This window comes from Lactuca virosa, chromosome 3 (genome assembly GCF_052849685.1).
Source record: "Lactuca virosa cultivar CGN04683 chromosome 3, Lactuca_virosa_CGN04683_v6, whole genome shotgun sequence".
Classification (NCBI taxonomy): domain Eukaryota; kingdom Viridiplantae; phylum Streptophyta; class Magnoliopsida; order Asterales; family Asteraceae; genus Lactuca; species Lactuca virosa.
Window position 1 is genome coordinate 283,452,039 of NC_136428.1, and position 16,380 is coordinate 283,468,418.

General features: G+C 39.4%; 1 protein-coding gene across 1 annotated transcript; it reads left to right on the forward strand.

Moving 5' to 3' along the window:
- Positions 1-2,637: 2,637 nt before the first annotated feature.
- Positions 2,638-3,825, forward strand: LOC145164634 (uncharacterized). The gene is made up of 2 exons (XM_079083343.1): positions 2,638-2,865; positions 2,956-3,825. The coding sequence occupies exons 1-2, from the start codon at positions 2,638-2,640 to the stop codon at positions 3,823-3,825; spliced, it is 1,098 nt and encodes a 365-aa protein (XP_078939469.1).
- Positions 3,826-16,380: the final 12,555 nt, after the last annotated feature.

Here is a 16,380-nt window from a genome sequence, read left to right on the forward strand (position 1 = left end):
TTGAACATGCAAAATTCTTGATTAACATTTAATACCTCATTTTTAGCACGATGTTGAGCACTGGTCAAAACTCCATCTTGAGGATTACCAAGAACTTGTTCCTTTAGATGACTTCGTGTCCATTTTTCTAATGGTGGATATGCAGGATCAAACTCTAATGGTGCATCTTCGAAGGTTTCATCATTCTTTGAACCTGCAATAGACACATTATCCATTATATCATGAAAAATTTCAGTTTGATTAATTGAAATATTTGGTTGATTTTCATTTTGCTCCCCCTAGACAAAATTATTTTCTTGATGCCCCCCCTCGACATCAGCATCCATTCTCCTTCTCTCCCCCTGGAAAGTATGCTCCCCCTCAACATGAGTATTAGAATTCAAGTGCTCCCCCTCCACTTGATCAGTTTGTAGAACTGGCAGACTTTCATTATTAACTGGAGAATTTGTTGTCGAGTGTACATCTGCAATATCCTGACTAATTGTCGAATCATCAGTATGCTTAGATGCTTCAGAAACTCGATTATCATCAGCATGAAGTTCCACATCAATAGCCTTGTCAGGAACACCAAATATTAAATCATAATTAAAATCTAAAAAATTTACACTTTGAGATTCATCATTTGATTCATTAAGAATTGGGTTTTGTTTGAAAGATTTTTCAACTCTTTTAACATGATAGTCATTAAAAGTAAGGTTGAACGTTTCTTCAATTTTGTGTGTTCGTTTATTCAACACCCTGTATGCAACCGAATTGTGTGAATAGCCCAAAAATATTCCTTCATCAACCTTAGACTGAAATTTCGAAAGATTATCCTTGAGATTCATTAGCAAACACTTGCACCCAAAAACATGAAAAAATTTCACATTAGGTTTTCGGTTATTTATGATTTCATATGGAGTGATGTTGAAACGACGATGAATAAACGATCTGTTTTGAGTAAAACATGCAGTTGAGACTGCTTCAGCCCAAAAATATTGAGGAAGATTCGCACATGTTAGCATTGTTCTTGCCGCTTCGCAGAGTGAACGATTTCGCCTTTCGACAACACCATTCTGTTGAGGCATGTACGACGAAGAAAAATTATGTGAAATTCCTTTGTCTGTTAAGAATGAATCAAGAACATTGTTCTTAGATTCTGAGCCATTATCACTCTTGATCTTTCGAACCTTTTTCTTTAAACTTGTTTCAATGTGTTTGATAAAGTTGATCATTGCTTGAGCAGTTTCAGATTTTAACCTGAGAAAATATACCCAAGTAAACCGTGAAAAACCATCAACAATAACCAAAATGTACCGTTTCTTGTTGAGTGTTTCAACAATCGATGGTCCACAAAGATCAATATGAAGAAGTTCCAGTGGTTCAACAATCTTCGAATCAATTACAATTGGATGACCTTGTCTATGTTGCTTTCCTTGATCACAAGCTGCACATAAAGTATCATTATCAAACTTTAAAACAGGTAAACCACGAACAAGATCATTTACCACCAACTTATTGAGATTTCGAAAGTTCAAATGAGAGAGTCTTCGATGCCACAACCAGATGACATATGATGATGCATTCGAAAGTAAGCATACTGTAAGGCCCTAAAAACTAGGATACGAACTAGTGATCAAACAAATAACAATCAAACAAGATTAGAATGGAGTAGAAGAAGATTAAACCAAGCTTTGCACACGTTTATATCAAAGAAACGTCAGATACAACATGGACACACACATAGACCATAAAATCTATGATTCATCAACAACCAACTGACAGACTCTGACAACCCCTTTATATAGGGGAAAGGCTGGCCGTAAACAGACTTTTGGCCGTAAACACTTCCAAACAACTCTATTACATGACAAAAGACCCATTAAGACCTAAACATCATATAGCCTAGCCCAAACCATAAACTAGACCCTTCAATCTCCCCCTTGGTTTGAGGCTAGCTTTGACTTAGTCCTTTTCAACAAAAAGCAAGAATAAATAAAAAAAACGAAAAAAAAATGTGAAATAAGATTTCAGCAATATATAATCAATATTTTAGCAAGAAAAAAAGAAAAATAAGAGGTTGGAAGAGGTAGGAAGAGGCAAAACAAGTGCTACGCAAAGAAGAACACGCGTAGAGGTTTTTTAATCCGAAGACTTCTGAAAAACAAACAGCTGCGAGATGAAAAGTGCTGCGCCGCGCAGCAATAAGAGGTCTGAAGAGGTTTTTTCCAAAAAACAAACAGCACCTTACTCTTTGTAAAAGCTAACGCTTCCCATTATCGCCGGAACCATCGTCGACCTCCCTCGCCATTCATCACCGCACCATCCTTCGTCACCGCCATCGCACACCTCCCTTAAGAAACCCTAGATCTGTACTTATCTATCGGTCCACCTATTGTTGCAGATTCGTCCAATCTTTGACAAACCGGTTTTGATTTTGCAGAGCCGACAAACTGGTTCTGAATTTGGTTGCCGATTTCATCTTCATCATTGGAGATATGGTTACAGATGAACGAATGGGTATTTGGGAGCATGTTGGTGGAATTGATGTCTCCGGTTCATTGTGATATTATGCCATTTTTAACTTGAAGACATCTTAAGTACGTTTACAAGACAATTCCTGGCTATCAGACTGATTTCGGATTATTGCGAGAGGAAATGGGAACGAGAACAAACTTCTACAAGAACCCTTCTTTTACATATAACAAAGATTTCGACCTCAACTCAGTTCTTCAAAATCTAAAAGCTTATAATGCTGCCACCGGAAATCCAACTCCGCCGGATGATGAATCGGCTTCCAGCAAGGGAAAAGGCCCTTACAATCTAACCGTTGCAAGCGGCGGAGGATTTCACCTTCCATGGCTAAAAGACACGAAATTGAAGAAAGTGATGGACCCATGTCTCACCATGATTATATTCAGAAAATTAGGAAAGAAGCTAATTCGATTGAAGCCTTTGAGGAATTAACTAATAAAGTGTTGGAGGGTGAGGGTGAGGGTTCGGCCTCTGGTGGAAGATTGGTGTTGGGGTGATGCAAGTAGTGATTTCTCAGAAAGAGAAGAAACCAAGGATCCTCTTCCTGAAAGTGTTGGAAATATAAACAGTGGCAATGACGTAATAAAAGAAAGAAGGTTACAACGGTTTCCTATTCCTGGAGAGCCTGTATGTGTGGTGTGTGGCAAATATGGGGAATATATATGTGATGAGACTGATGATGATATCTGCAACATGGATTGTAAAGCTGAGCTTTTGGACAATCTAAAAAATTCTCGGGGGCCTCCAACTCCAAGCAACCAAATATTAGTCAAGGGACCTAAATTTCAATTGCAAGTTTCTGAAACTGACACTAGGGATTTCAACCGTCATCGCTGGTCAACAAAGATATCTATTCTATCTTCATATCAATGTTGGAAATGTAAAAAAGCCGGTCATCTTGCTGAAGATTGTTTAGTCATCATGGAATCAAATCCTCAATCTTTATCCTCTGCTCATCAGGCATCAAGTGTTATACCTAAGGATCTTCTTGAACTATATAAAAGATGCCACAAAATTGGGAAGAAATACACAGGGGCCGGATGTAATGCCTATAATAGTTTGTCTAGTTTGGGGGCGTGCCTTGATTGTAAAATAACATTATGTGATAGTGGAGGGCACGTGGTGGAGCATATCCAAACACACCCTTCCCATACCAAGTACTACTCTTCCAAGCTCAACCGTCTTGTTAAATGCTGTAAATCAAGTTGTAAGGTGACTGATATAAAGGATCTTCTTGCTTGTCACTTTTGCTTCGACAAAGCATTCGACAAGTTTTATGACATGCACAACGCAACCTGGAAAGTAGCATGAATTTCTATCATCGCTGGCTCCATTTGTTGTGAAGATCACTTTGCTTGGCATCGGATGAATTGCTTGAATGCGGGTGTGGAAGATAGTGCCTATATTTTTAAAAAAGCACAACATGCACATGGGGAGTCAGAAGCGATCTCAGTTGAGTGATTTCATATTCTAAAACCATGCATTCATGTTCAGGAATGAAATGGTGTGGATCTTGTAATATTTTAGAGAAAGAATTAATTGAAAGAGAGAATTTTGATACTCTTATTATTTTGGATCCAAATCAAATATTGAACACCTAGCTAGTCCTTAATTTTAAATGTTGATTGATTCTCTTATAAAAAAAACGTCAGGTACAACTTGGACACATACATAGACCATAAACTCTATGATTCAACAACAACCAACTGACAGACTCTGACAAGCCCTTTATATAGGGGAAAGGCTGGCCGTAAACAGGTTTACGGCCGTAAACAGACTTTTGGCCGTAAACACTTCCAAACAACTCTGTTACATGATAAAAGACCCATTAAGACCTAAACATCAGATAGCCTAGCCCAAACCATAAACTAGACCCTTCAATCTCCCCCTTGGTTTGAGGCTAGCTTTGACTTAGTCCTTTTCAACGATAAGCACATCGGAGCCCCCCATCGCGCCACTCCACATCTCTTTTGTGACGATCTCTACAACCATTGACGTGTATTCTTTAGCAGCACTCTCGAAGATCTCTTCAGCCACTTTGATCTGATGTTGTGCCAAATGATGAATATCCCACTTTCCGAATTGAAGTAGATCTCTTTTGTCGAACAGGCGAAAGCAACCATCTTGAAACTTAATGATAGCAGTCGCAGTGGTTTCATCATACATCCAGTAAAGTATATTCGTAAGAGATCCATCACATAAGTTCTGCAACACAGGAATCTGCCTAACTTGGTTGGTCGGTGGCCACATCACAGTATGGAAAGGCTGATTTATCTTGGGATCCAGTATGTCAGGGAATCTTTTAATGATGGACTCAACAGTCTTCATGTTAGGAAATCCCTTCTTTACTTGGTTCTCCAAATAAAGCTTGAAATGAGTTGCCCGTGGATCACCTGATGGATTTGCAAATGGAGCACTGGATAGTTCTGAAAGATCAACCCTTGTCCATGAACTGAAATCATGGAAGTCTTTGTAATACTCCACGTTTGAGCTTTTGCGTCTCACTATCCACATGTTTATCCTGTCATGAAAACCCCATGAGACAATTCCTGATCTATCACCGTACTTGTGTCCAAATCTTTTCTTTTTAAGATCAGTGACGGTGACTTTGGGTTGATCTCCAGGAGCGTTCTGATCTGAGCTCTTCTTGAACAATAGTTGCTTTTTCTTGGTGGATGCTGCTAATTTGGCGTGTTTTAGTACAACAACGTTGGGTGTTTGAACTGGTTCTTTTTCAAAACGATCAACGATCCGAGTTCTTCTTTCAGTGGGCGGGTCAACAGGGAGATCTTGAGATGACTGACCAACATTGAATTCTTGAACGGATGATTTGAACTTGTCGCCAAGTTCCTCTGTCAGTTTCTTCTTGAAGTCAAAGTAGCATGCAGTTATGGTTCCCAGGTGTGTTTGCAGATCAGAGATTTGCTTTGATTTCATAGTCTTATCTGCTTCAAGATCTGCAACACGAATGTTAAGCTGAGGTTTTTCGGCTTCAAGACCAACTACACGAATATCAAGCTCAATGTTTTTCTGGTTTAGCACGCCGATCTCCTTTCTAAGTTCGTGCATGGTGGAATCATCCTCTCCTGAGTGGCTTTCCTCTATAGAAATTCCTTTAGCGTGGGAGGAAGGCACTGAGCTTTGTTGTTGGGCCAGATGCATAGCAAGCCTCTCAGAGGCATCATCATAAAAAGACCTAGGAGGAGATGATCCCGGGGGAGCTGATGTAACACCAACTTCAAAAATGGTGCTTGGTCCTTCTTGGGATGGTACAGATGAATCAGCAGCAAAAGTAGTTGTTAGAGTAGTTATTGGTTGAGTCAGATGGCCTTGAGATTGTTCTGGAATGAATACTCCCTGCCTCGGATCACGTCTTCTCCTTTTCAACGGAGACTGGGAGGTCTGAGTCGTCAACGGTTTACTCACAGATGCCTCAATAGTAGGAATAACATCCTCAAGGGGAGGAATCCCTGAAGTTGTCTCCATAGGTGTTGTAGTGTCAGCCATTTGGTTGGAAGTAGGAGGCGTTGTTTCAAGAACATCTTCTGTATCCCTTATCTCCGTTGCTGGATGAGCAACATCACGAATATTGTTAAAAAACGAGTCAAGGTCTTCATTGGACAAGAGGTTATCATTGCCTCCAAAATTCAAGGAAATGTCATCCTTGTCAAAACCTGAAAGATCAATATCATTAAACGAATCATCATCATCTCCTTCATTTTCAGTTGCATCCTCCATCGTTCCCTCATTGTAGTCACTCTCAACATGCACAGATTGCAAGTTATGCTCTTCAGCCACTACAACAACAGGTGTAACTACATTATCTTCGTGATCTGATACAGGAATAACATCTTCTTCGGAAATGACATCGTCTTCGGAAGTTACGCGGTCTGACGACTCAGATGCCTCGCTTGAATCGGCAAACATACCAAACTTCACTAAGGGATACTTTCCTTGAAAAGTAACTTTTCCCCTTCGGGTTTGTTTGATTAGCCCGACAGTGTTTGGCCCAAGAGACTTCATGTCTAGAGTTTCTCCTTCTTTAACCATCGCATAAAATTGCTCGTTGATGGACACTTGAATGAACCTTGGATACATCAAGAACTTGTCCCTTGTTTTTCCTTTAATGTTTAGAGTCAGCTCGTCAAGGATGAACTTTGAGAAGTTAAAGTCAAATCCAGCAGCAAGGGCAACAATGGCTCCTGTGTTTCTTAATGAAATTTCATCCGCGCCAGATTTTCTTCCTGATATGCAGCTCACAAAGACATGAGCTATGAACCTCCAGTAAGGTGGTAGCAGCTTCTTCATTGTCGGAGGAAAGTCGCCTTCATAGCCCATCTTGTTGAAAAGTTCCTGAACTTGATCGGTTTCAATCTTAGTAGGGAAGGTAGACTGATCGTCGATTTTCAGAACGACCCTGATGAATTGTTCTGTTATGATGATTTTGCAACCCTTTACAGTAGCTTCAACAGATACAGATCCATCTTCTCCTTTCTTTACGTCAACTGACCTCCAGAATTCTTTAATTATGCCTTGATAAATTGCTGGATTCACAGTAAGAGCAGTGGTCAGGCAACATTCCCTTAATCCATGTATCATTGACTTGAACTCTCCATGAGCAACATGAGGATCAGCCAAAAGAATTGCCAAGTTGTGACTGTCAGCGAATTTTAGATCTGCCATTTCAACCTGTACAAACCAAGACAAATGAGAAAACAATTTATTTAAACATTTAAAATTGATGTTTTACTCATGTTGCAGTTTAATTAGGCTCTTAAGTGAAACAAATGAAGAAAAATCAAATTTTGTTGACCAAAAGTGAGTTTACGGTCAAGGGGTCAATGGCCATAAACAGTCAATAACTGTGAACAGCCCATTGACCATAAACAGTCAATGGCCGTAAATAGTCATGGCCGTAAACATCTGGCCGTAAGCTCCTGGCCGTAAGCTCTGGCCGTAAGCTCATGGCCGTAAACTCCGAAAACGATTTTTCTTCGATTACACCCTCAATACAGGTCGATTCGATGCGAGAATGGCATTATGAGGATCGAAAATAGCATACCTTCAGATTCAAATGATCAATTTCACGAAAAATCATGAAAAGTTTTTAGAGAGAGAGAGAGAGAGAAAATCGCTGTTTACGGCCGAGAGGAACAAGATGAGGAGGTAAAGAGTTTTCGGCTGGAACTAAAACCTTATATACTTGGACCAAGATCTATGGGCTGCAACCCATAATGCTTTAAAAATAAAGTCCAATACCCAAAAATTTTCAAAATAAAACATTTTGAGGACTAAAAATAAAATAAAAATAAAATGAAACAAATTTTAAAAATCAAACTAAAATAATATTATTATTTTTAAATTTGTTCTTAATATTTGAATAAATTGAAAATAAAATAAAAATAAAAAATAAAAATAAAAATAATAAAATAAAAAATAAAACAAATTAAAATTGAAATTAAAATGAATTAACACTAATTTCATCTCAACTAACGCTAATAATATTTTTGTGATATTGGGATCAAAGTTGTTAGACAGCCTTAATCCGCTTATCGATATTTCTACCTTCATGTCCATGTCTGGTCGATCGCCGGTATTGTGGTCCACTTAAGCACGAAAAAATTGTGACAAATTTTTGGACATGCTATAAGTGACAAGGCATTTTGATCCTATGTTCCTAGATAAACTTCCTAAGGACCATTCAGCTGACGACGACCAAGGATATTGTTGTTCACCTAAATTGAGTAGCGAGATCTTTAGACAACCTATAAATGTTCAATTTTAGTTGTACTAGAACGTGTTTCCCGCTTCCTGATATACCCCAATAATCAAGGACTTCCAGAATACTCCTTACTTCAGATGAGCAGACAATTATTAAGGAAGATGTCAGATTTAGAATGCATATGTTGTACGGTCAGGTCGGATCTCTTCCAATCACGCAAAGAGTGAAACATATGAATAACTAGAGTTTAGAGGGATGGAGAAGAAGAATGATGCATATGTTGTGTACCAGGTCGGATGTATTTCAATCACGCAATGGATACAACATATGACTAACAGACAGAAAGAATTGCATAGATAGAAGATGCAGAGAGACAGAGTTGCATATGTTGTAGTCTAGGTCGGATCTTTCGATCACACAGAGGAGGTAACATATAACTGACAGTAAGAAAGAAAGAAAATAACTTTCTACAGACCTAATTTATCGGAATTCCCCAGTTGCCCCGTCAATACCGGAATTAAGGACAAAGTCCGCACATCGAGGAAAAGTTAATCCACAGTTCTAGATACAGATTATTTAATGTATCCGCAGATTCCCATGTATATCTCTCTGCTCAACCTACCCAAGCGTCGAATTGTCAGGCTAAATGGAACTATCTAGGTCAAGATTTGTCAGGTCTCTAGATTCCTTAAGTTCATCTATGCCTAGTCAAGTCCATTTTAAATCTTTCGTGCCTACCAGCACATCGAACACAGAGCTTAGACAATTCAACTTTGGTACCTTACACAGATTCAGATTGCATGTTATCACATGATTATATCACTTCCCAACACATCACCTACAAACAAAAACTATCAGCAACATATTTTTTGATTTTTTGATTTTTTAATGTTTTTGGATTTTTTTAATTTTCTAATTTTTGTTTGGTTTTTGTTTAATTTCTCCCCCTAAAGTTGTGCATGGTGAGAATCAAATTAAAATGCGCAAATTTAAACTAACCTAAAGCAAAAACTAGTCCTCAAAACGTATCATTTTCAAAAAGCTCACAAGCACATCGAATCGAGCTTTGTTAAACGGCTTTGTGAACAGATCCGCCACATTATTAGTAGTGGGAACCTATTCCAACCGAATGAGCGAACGCTCATAACAATCTCTGATGAAATGCACTTTGATATCGATGTGCTTGGTTTTCAAGTGTTGGACTGGATTTTTAGCAATCTGAATTGCAGCCTCATTATCACAAAAAATAGGGGTTTCTAGATAGTTCAAACCGTAATCCAACAGCTGATGTTGGATCCAGATAACTTGAGAACAACAAGCAGAGGCAGCAACATATTCTGCTTCTGCTGTTGAGGTTGAGACGGTGTGCTATTTTTTGCACTGCCACGACACCAGACGATCATCGAGAAATTGACATCCTCCTGAAGTTGATTTCTTGTCAAGCTCACAGCCTCCATAATTACTGTCAGCAAAAACATATAAATAAAATTTTGAATTTTTCGGATACCAAAGACCCAGGTTTGGGTTGCCTTTGAGATACCTAAAGATTCTTTTGACAGCAATAAGATGTGAAAGTTTAGGATTGGACTGATATCGAGCGCATTGACAAACTGCAAACATGATATCTGGTCTGCTTGCAGTTAGATACATCAACGAGCCGATCATTGATCTGTATTCAGTCTGATCTACGGGTTCGCCATCAGTATCCGGAGTCAGCAGGGTTCTTTCGGCCATCGGTGTTAGTGCAGGTTTAGCGTCTCGGAACCCGAACTTCTCCAGCATATCCTCCACATACTTGGCTTGATGGAGCAGGATTCCGGTTGACTTATGTTGGACCTGAATCCCCAAAAAACATGGTCATTTCACCCAACGAACTCATCTCAAACCTCTTTTTCATAACGCCTTCAAACTCCTTGCATAGTTGCGGACTTGTAGACCTGAAGATAATGTCGTCAACATAGATCTGAACTAGAATCAGATAATTATCCACATGCTTGATGAACAAGGTTTGATCGATAGTGCCACGAGAATATCCATGCTCGAGCAAGTACTTGTAGACATGATTGGAAAACTTCGAGTTAACAAACCCAAGGGGTTGATAAACGTAGATTTCTTCCTTCACCACGCCATACAAGAAGGCTATCTTGACATCCATCTGGTAAACCGTGAAGTTCATGTAGGAAGAGTATGCCTTGAAGATACGGATAGCCTCCAAGCGAGCCACCGTAGGATAAACCTCGGTGTAGTCAAGACCCTCGATCTGTCTAAACCCATGAACCACCAATCTAGCCTTATTGCGCACTATGACTCTGGAATCATCCTGCTTATTGCGATATACCCAGCGTGTGTCAAGAGACTTTTTGCCCTTAGGTAGTTCAACCAGCGTCCAAACCCCGAGCTTTTCAAATTGATTTAACTCTTCGTGCATAGCATCTACCCAGCTGGGCTCATTCAAAGCCATTTCAACATTCTTTGGCTCAATTTGAGAGATAAAGCAAGAATAGAGACATGTATTAACATCTCCACTCTGACTTCTTTTTCTAACACCATCACCCAGCTGGCCAATGACATTTTCGATCGGATGATCGCGTTGAATACGTGAAGGTATCTCCTGGCTGATGTCATTGATTGAAACGGGAAGATTGTGAATGTTGATAACTCCATCATTTGCCGAATGATCCACTACAGACGAACCTGTCTCGTTAGAAGGATCTTCCACAAACTCATTAGCAATTTGCTCAGGAAAGAGAAGTTCCATAAAAGTTTGAGTAGCAGCGGAAGCATCTCTGCACATGAACTCTCTTTCAACAGGAGGTTGAGGTGTGGGATCAGCATCTGGAGCGTGTTGTTGACTTTTAGATTCTGGATAAGTAATTGGAACAGATGACTCCAACGTAGGAATTGCAGAAGACACTATCGACGGTCTGTAAACAACTTCTTCATCTTCTTCTTCAGGTACAATCTTCGAACCAGAAGTAGAACCAAATAAACTATCTGAACATACATTGAACGATTTGAACAAAGATGTTTAATCAAACAGCCAATCAGGATCCACTCTAGCATCCATTTCATTCTCCTCCAACCGACACACCTCGAAGGATTCTACGATTTGCTTTGTTCTTTTGTTGTAGACCCTGTACGCAGTGCGAGCAGCATACCCCACAAAATAGCATTCATCAGCTTTGGCATTGAACTTCGGGTTGGACTCCAGGTGAAGAAGGGTACAAGGGCATCCAAATACGCGGAAGTGACTGACAGATGGCTTGTGACCATATAGAATTTCGTACGGAGTCTTCATCTGAGCTTTGTTGATCTGAACACGATTTTGAACATAACATGCTGTGTTGATCGCCTCAGCCCAAAAGAAAACTGGAAACTTTGAGTCATACAACATCGTCCTTGCCGCGTCTTGCAATGTTCGATTCCTCCGTTCAGCAACACCGTTTTGTTGAGGCGTGTGAACGGGACTATATTGATGCACGATTCCCTTTTCTGCACAAAAGTGATCAAGAACCGCATTCTTGAATTCTGTTCCATTATCAGTTCGAAGCGCCCTCACTCGGTTATTGGTTTGGTTCTCTATCGATACGATGAACTTCTTAATCAGATCAGATACCCCAGCTTTGTTGGATAAGAAGAAGACCCACGTGAAATGCGAGAAGTCATCGATCACAACTAGACAATATGAATTTCTGTTGATGCTTAGGACATTGACCGGACCAAATGAATCCATATGCAATAACTGGAGCACCTGGATGATTGAATTGACCTGTTTTGGCAGGTGTGGTTTTCTGTGATGCTTTCCCTAGGCACATGACACACACTTTTCGAAAGTAATGAAGTCTCTGACAGGTAGGCCACACACCATGTCATTTTTAGGAAGACGATTCAGATTCTTAGTGTTCGCATGACCGAGTCATCGGTGCCACAGCATAGCATTTTGTTCTGAGACTTTTGAAAAGAGGCAGGTCACTTGTTCAGGAATGTTGCTATTCATGTCGATTATGTATGCATTTCCATCCCGCTTTGATTTAACAAGAATCCACTCATCCGGGATGACAATGCCTGGCTTCAGAATCAGACATTCCTTATCAGTGAAGTGAGTTGAATAACCCTTGTCACAAATCTGGGAGACGCTCAACAGGCTATACTTTAACTTGGGAGCATAGTTGACGTTCTCGAAACTCAGCACTCCATTTGACACAGTTCATTTCTGAGTGATTTTTCTGCCTTCTCCGCCTGCAAAGGAAACAAATCCCCTATTAAAAGTTTGAATGTCGTTCAACTGGGAGATGTCTTCTGTCATATGCCGGGAGCAGCCGTGGTCGACATACCAAGGTCTGACGACATTCCTCCGCAACTGTCCCTGCAAAATGAGCGGGATCATTTAGATTTGGGGACCCAGGTTATTACTTTCCTGGGTTGACCCTTTACGATCACAGATTTATCTTTTGAACTTTTTGAATTTGAATCATCATTTAAAACACTTTTAGAGGATGACGATGATTGGTTGGAAGTTAATTTGGGCACCCACTGGTATTTAGTGTTTTTAAAAAACACGGGTGATTTTGAAACATATTTCCTTCCTGTTTGCTTTGGGCATTTGGATTTTCTACCAGAAGTGGTTGAAGATCCAGATCCGCTCTTTGACGAAACCGACCTCGACTTAGCCTTGTTCGATTTTGGCAAACTATTTGTGACTTTATTATTGAAAACCTGTTTGTTCTTTTGAAAAACTGCCTATTTCTTGTTTTGATTAGCCTTCCAATCATCATCTCGAGGACTTTCTAGTTAAAGACCTTCCTCGAGACTCGTTCTCTCCTCTTTGAGACGAAAAATGCACAAATGCCCTATTAGGACAATTCCTGGCGATGTGACTGGCAGTACCACAGTTAAAACAAATTTGCTTATTATTATTGTAACTGGTACTGCCTTTGTCTGATTTACTTTCTTTACGGCTAGGAAAATGTATACTTTACTTTTCTAGGAAAATGTATTTTTATGTCTAGGACCGTAAACAGCTTGGTGTTTACAGCTGTATATATGTTTACGGTTGTGTTTACGGTCGTAAACAAGTTTACGGTCGTAAACCCATTCACGGCCCATGTCCATCATATAAATAGATATTAGGTGGGTGAGGAGTGGTGGATGAACAAGAGATAAGGAGAGCATATTGTAGAGAGAGAAACTAGAGAGAAGAATAGTGTGTGTGTGAATCTCTTGTATTTGGATCTTCATTCTAATCAATTCATACAAGATTCATCATATTCTTCTTCTCCTTCTTCTTCATTAGATCTGGCATCATCCGTTTGATTGGGATTCCGCACCATCAAACGGATCTGATTGATACACAAGCAGATTGGGGACCTACAATTGGTATCAGAGCAAATCAAGTGTCAAATCATCTTACAATCAAGTTCACGGTCAAAGGATCTTAGTTTCGTCATTGTTCGAGGCCTGATTTGGTGTCTTCGTAGCAAAAGGGGATCAGATATGCTAAGAATTCGTGTTTTCGTCAAAATCTGGGCATTTACGGTCAAGAGTTCACGGCCGTAAACTCCTATTCACGGCCGTAAACTAGCAATCTTCAATAACCGTATACTGTGTATCTTCAGAAACCGTAAAAAGGAAATCTTCAAAGACCGTAAACTACCGACCGTAAACTACCAACCGTAAACTCCTCAACCGTAAACTACCGACCGTAAACTACCAACCGTAATCAGCCAACCGTAAACTTGTTTACGGTCGTAATCTTGTGACCGTAAACTAGATTTTTGGTGTTTTAGTTTTTTTTAAAGTCATTTTCAATTTAAAAAAAACAACAACAAAAACAAAAAAAAAAAACAAAAATGGATTCTCAAAGCCCAACAATTCATCATGAATTGGATTCAATCATGGGAACAACCACTCGCATTCCACGCTTGTTATCTACAGAAGGGTTCCCAGAATGGAAATACTGGATCGAGAAATACATCAAGATGAAAGACTTTAAGGTTTGGCGAAGCATTCTCAGAGGACCAGTCAGAATCACTACTACTCTTGCGAATGGACAAATAATTGACAAAGTGTATGCTGATTACACTGATGAAGACTTCGAAAAGGTTGAAGAACAGGAAAGGGCGTTGCCTACTTTAACTATGGCTTTATCTCATGATATTGCTCAAGGATTTAGAGAGTATGATTCAGCCAAGGCATTGTGGGAAGCTTTAACTGAAGTTTATGAGGGTAATGAAGACATGAAACAGAGTCGCCAAGACATGTTAAGACAGAAATTTAATATGTTTAATTATGTTCTTGGAGAAACTCTAGAAGCCCAGTTGCAAAGTTTTACCACACTCACCACTGAAATGAGTTCAGCTGGGATTTATGTGACTAAGTCTGAGATAAACAAAAAGCTTCTGAATTCACTTCCGAAGGCTTGGGATATGAACGTGGCTGTCATCAAAAAGACGAAAGATCTCAATCGTATCAGTCTTGCTGAAACTATGGCAATCATCAAAGCCTGTGATCTTGATGATAAGCAAAGAGAGATCAATCATGTGAATTCCTAATCGACTGCAAATCTTGGGATTTCTTCAAATAATGCCTTTTCATCTTTTACCTCCTCTCCAAGTCAAGCTTTTGCCGTTCAACAACCTCAGAATCAAACCTTTGTTGCTCCATCAGCTACACCATTTGTTGCTTCATCATCTATGTCTCATCCACAAAGTCAGTCTTTTGTTATTCCACAAGCTGTTTCCTCCTCTAAAGCACCAGTTATGGTTCCTACTCCCAATCCCAAAGAAAGCGATGAAAACTTAGCTATTGCCACTGGACTTGTCAATTGCTACAATGCTTTTGTAGCTGGAGAGCTTCCACCTCAACTCTCATTTGCTTATATGGATCAAATTCATCCAGAAGATGTGGAAGAAATGGATATTACTTGGCATATAGCAATGGCAGTGTTCAGGGCAAAGCAATTTGCAAAGAAGACGGGAAAGAACAACTGGGGGATGAAGGCTGACAAGAAGGTTGGGTTTAACAAGGTCAAGCTTCGATGTTACAATTGCCATGAGCTAGGTCATTTTGCTCGTGAGTGTCCAAAGCCATACAGAAGGGTAAGCAATGATAGAATAATGGTTCCAGTGGGAAATAGTCGTGGAAGTGCTGCTATCAACAGTGAGACTGCTAATCTGGCAGTGGTTGCTCAGTCATTTGACTGGGAGGACCAGATTCAAGCACTGAATATTTCAGGACCTGAGAGTGCTCACTTTGCTCAAATCGATGATGCTCCAGAAGAGAAAGCTGAGGTTGATCCTGAAGAAGAGATGATGGAGTTGCATTTTGCCTTTATGGCATCTTCTACTCCAGAACCTGAGAAGAAAGAGGTAAGTCGATCTTCCTGTTCTCATACATGCATTGATAATGTCAAAATTTTACTTGAGCATATAGAATTATTTCGTAGAGAGAACAAGCACCAAAAATATGAAGGGTATCAACTTAGGAAAGGACAGAAACCTCTAAAAGCTCAATTAGAAGCAAAAACAAATGATTTTAGAAAACTTTAGGAAGAGTATAGAAATAAGTGTGCAAATTATAGATATGTGACTGAACAACTTGCTGAGTTAACTGCTGAGCTTGACACGTTGAAAAACAAATTTGAAAATGCAGATTTTAATTTCAGAAAATTTGATGTGTCAAGTGAAGTAGTTGCGTCCATGATAGAACATAATTTGCAATTCAAAAATAACCAGCAAAAGGGTTTAGGATATGATAAAGTGCCTCCTCCTTTTAATCACACCTATCAGTATAACCCTTTGACAAAAGAGGAAATGGACAGAGAGCCATTTCTTAAATATGGATTTGTGTCAGGAGGTAGTATTAATGTTGAAAATACTAATTTTTCTACTTCCCATGCAGATCAATCTTTAAGTCAATCAAAGCAAGAAGCTGAAGGATGTGTTTTTGAAAATAAAAATGTTTCTGAACCTGCTGTTTCTATTTCTAATGATAACACTTTTGTTTCTAATGTTAAAATAAATGATGTATCTTGTGATGATTATGCATCACAAAATGATAATTCAAACTTTTTCGATATATTTGATGTATTGTTTGACAATACCGATGTTTCTGTTTCAAGCACATCCACTTCACCAATCACACAA

Bases quoted from the DNA above. Each gene is read 5' to 3' on its own strand.
- LOC145164634 (XM_079083343.1), top strand. From the start codon at position 2,638: ATGGGAACGAGAACAAACTTCTACAAGAACCCTTCTTTTACATATAAC. The intron at 2,866-2,955 runs GTGATGGACCCA...TAACTAATAAAG, and splicing joins AAGACACGAAATTGAAGAAA to TGTTGGAGGGTGAGGGTGAG.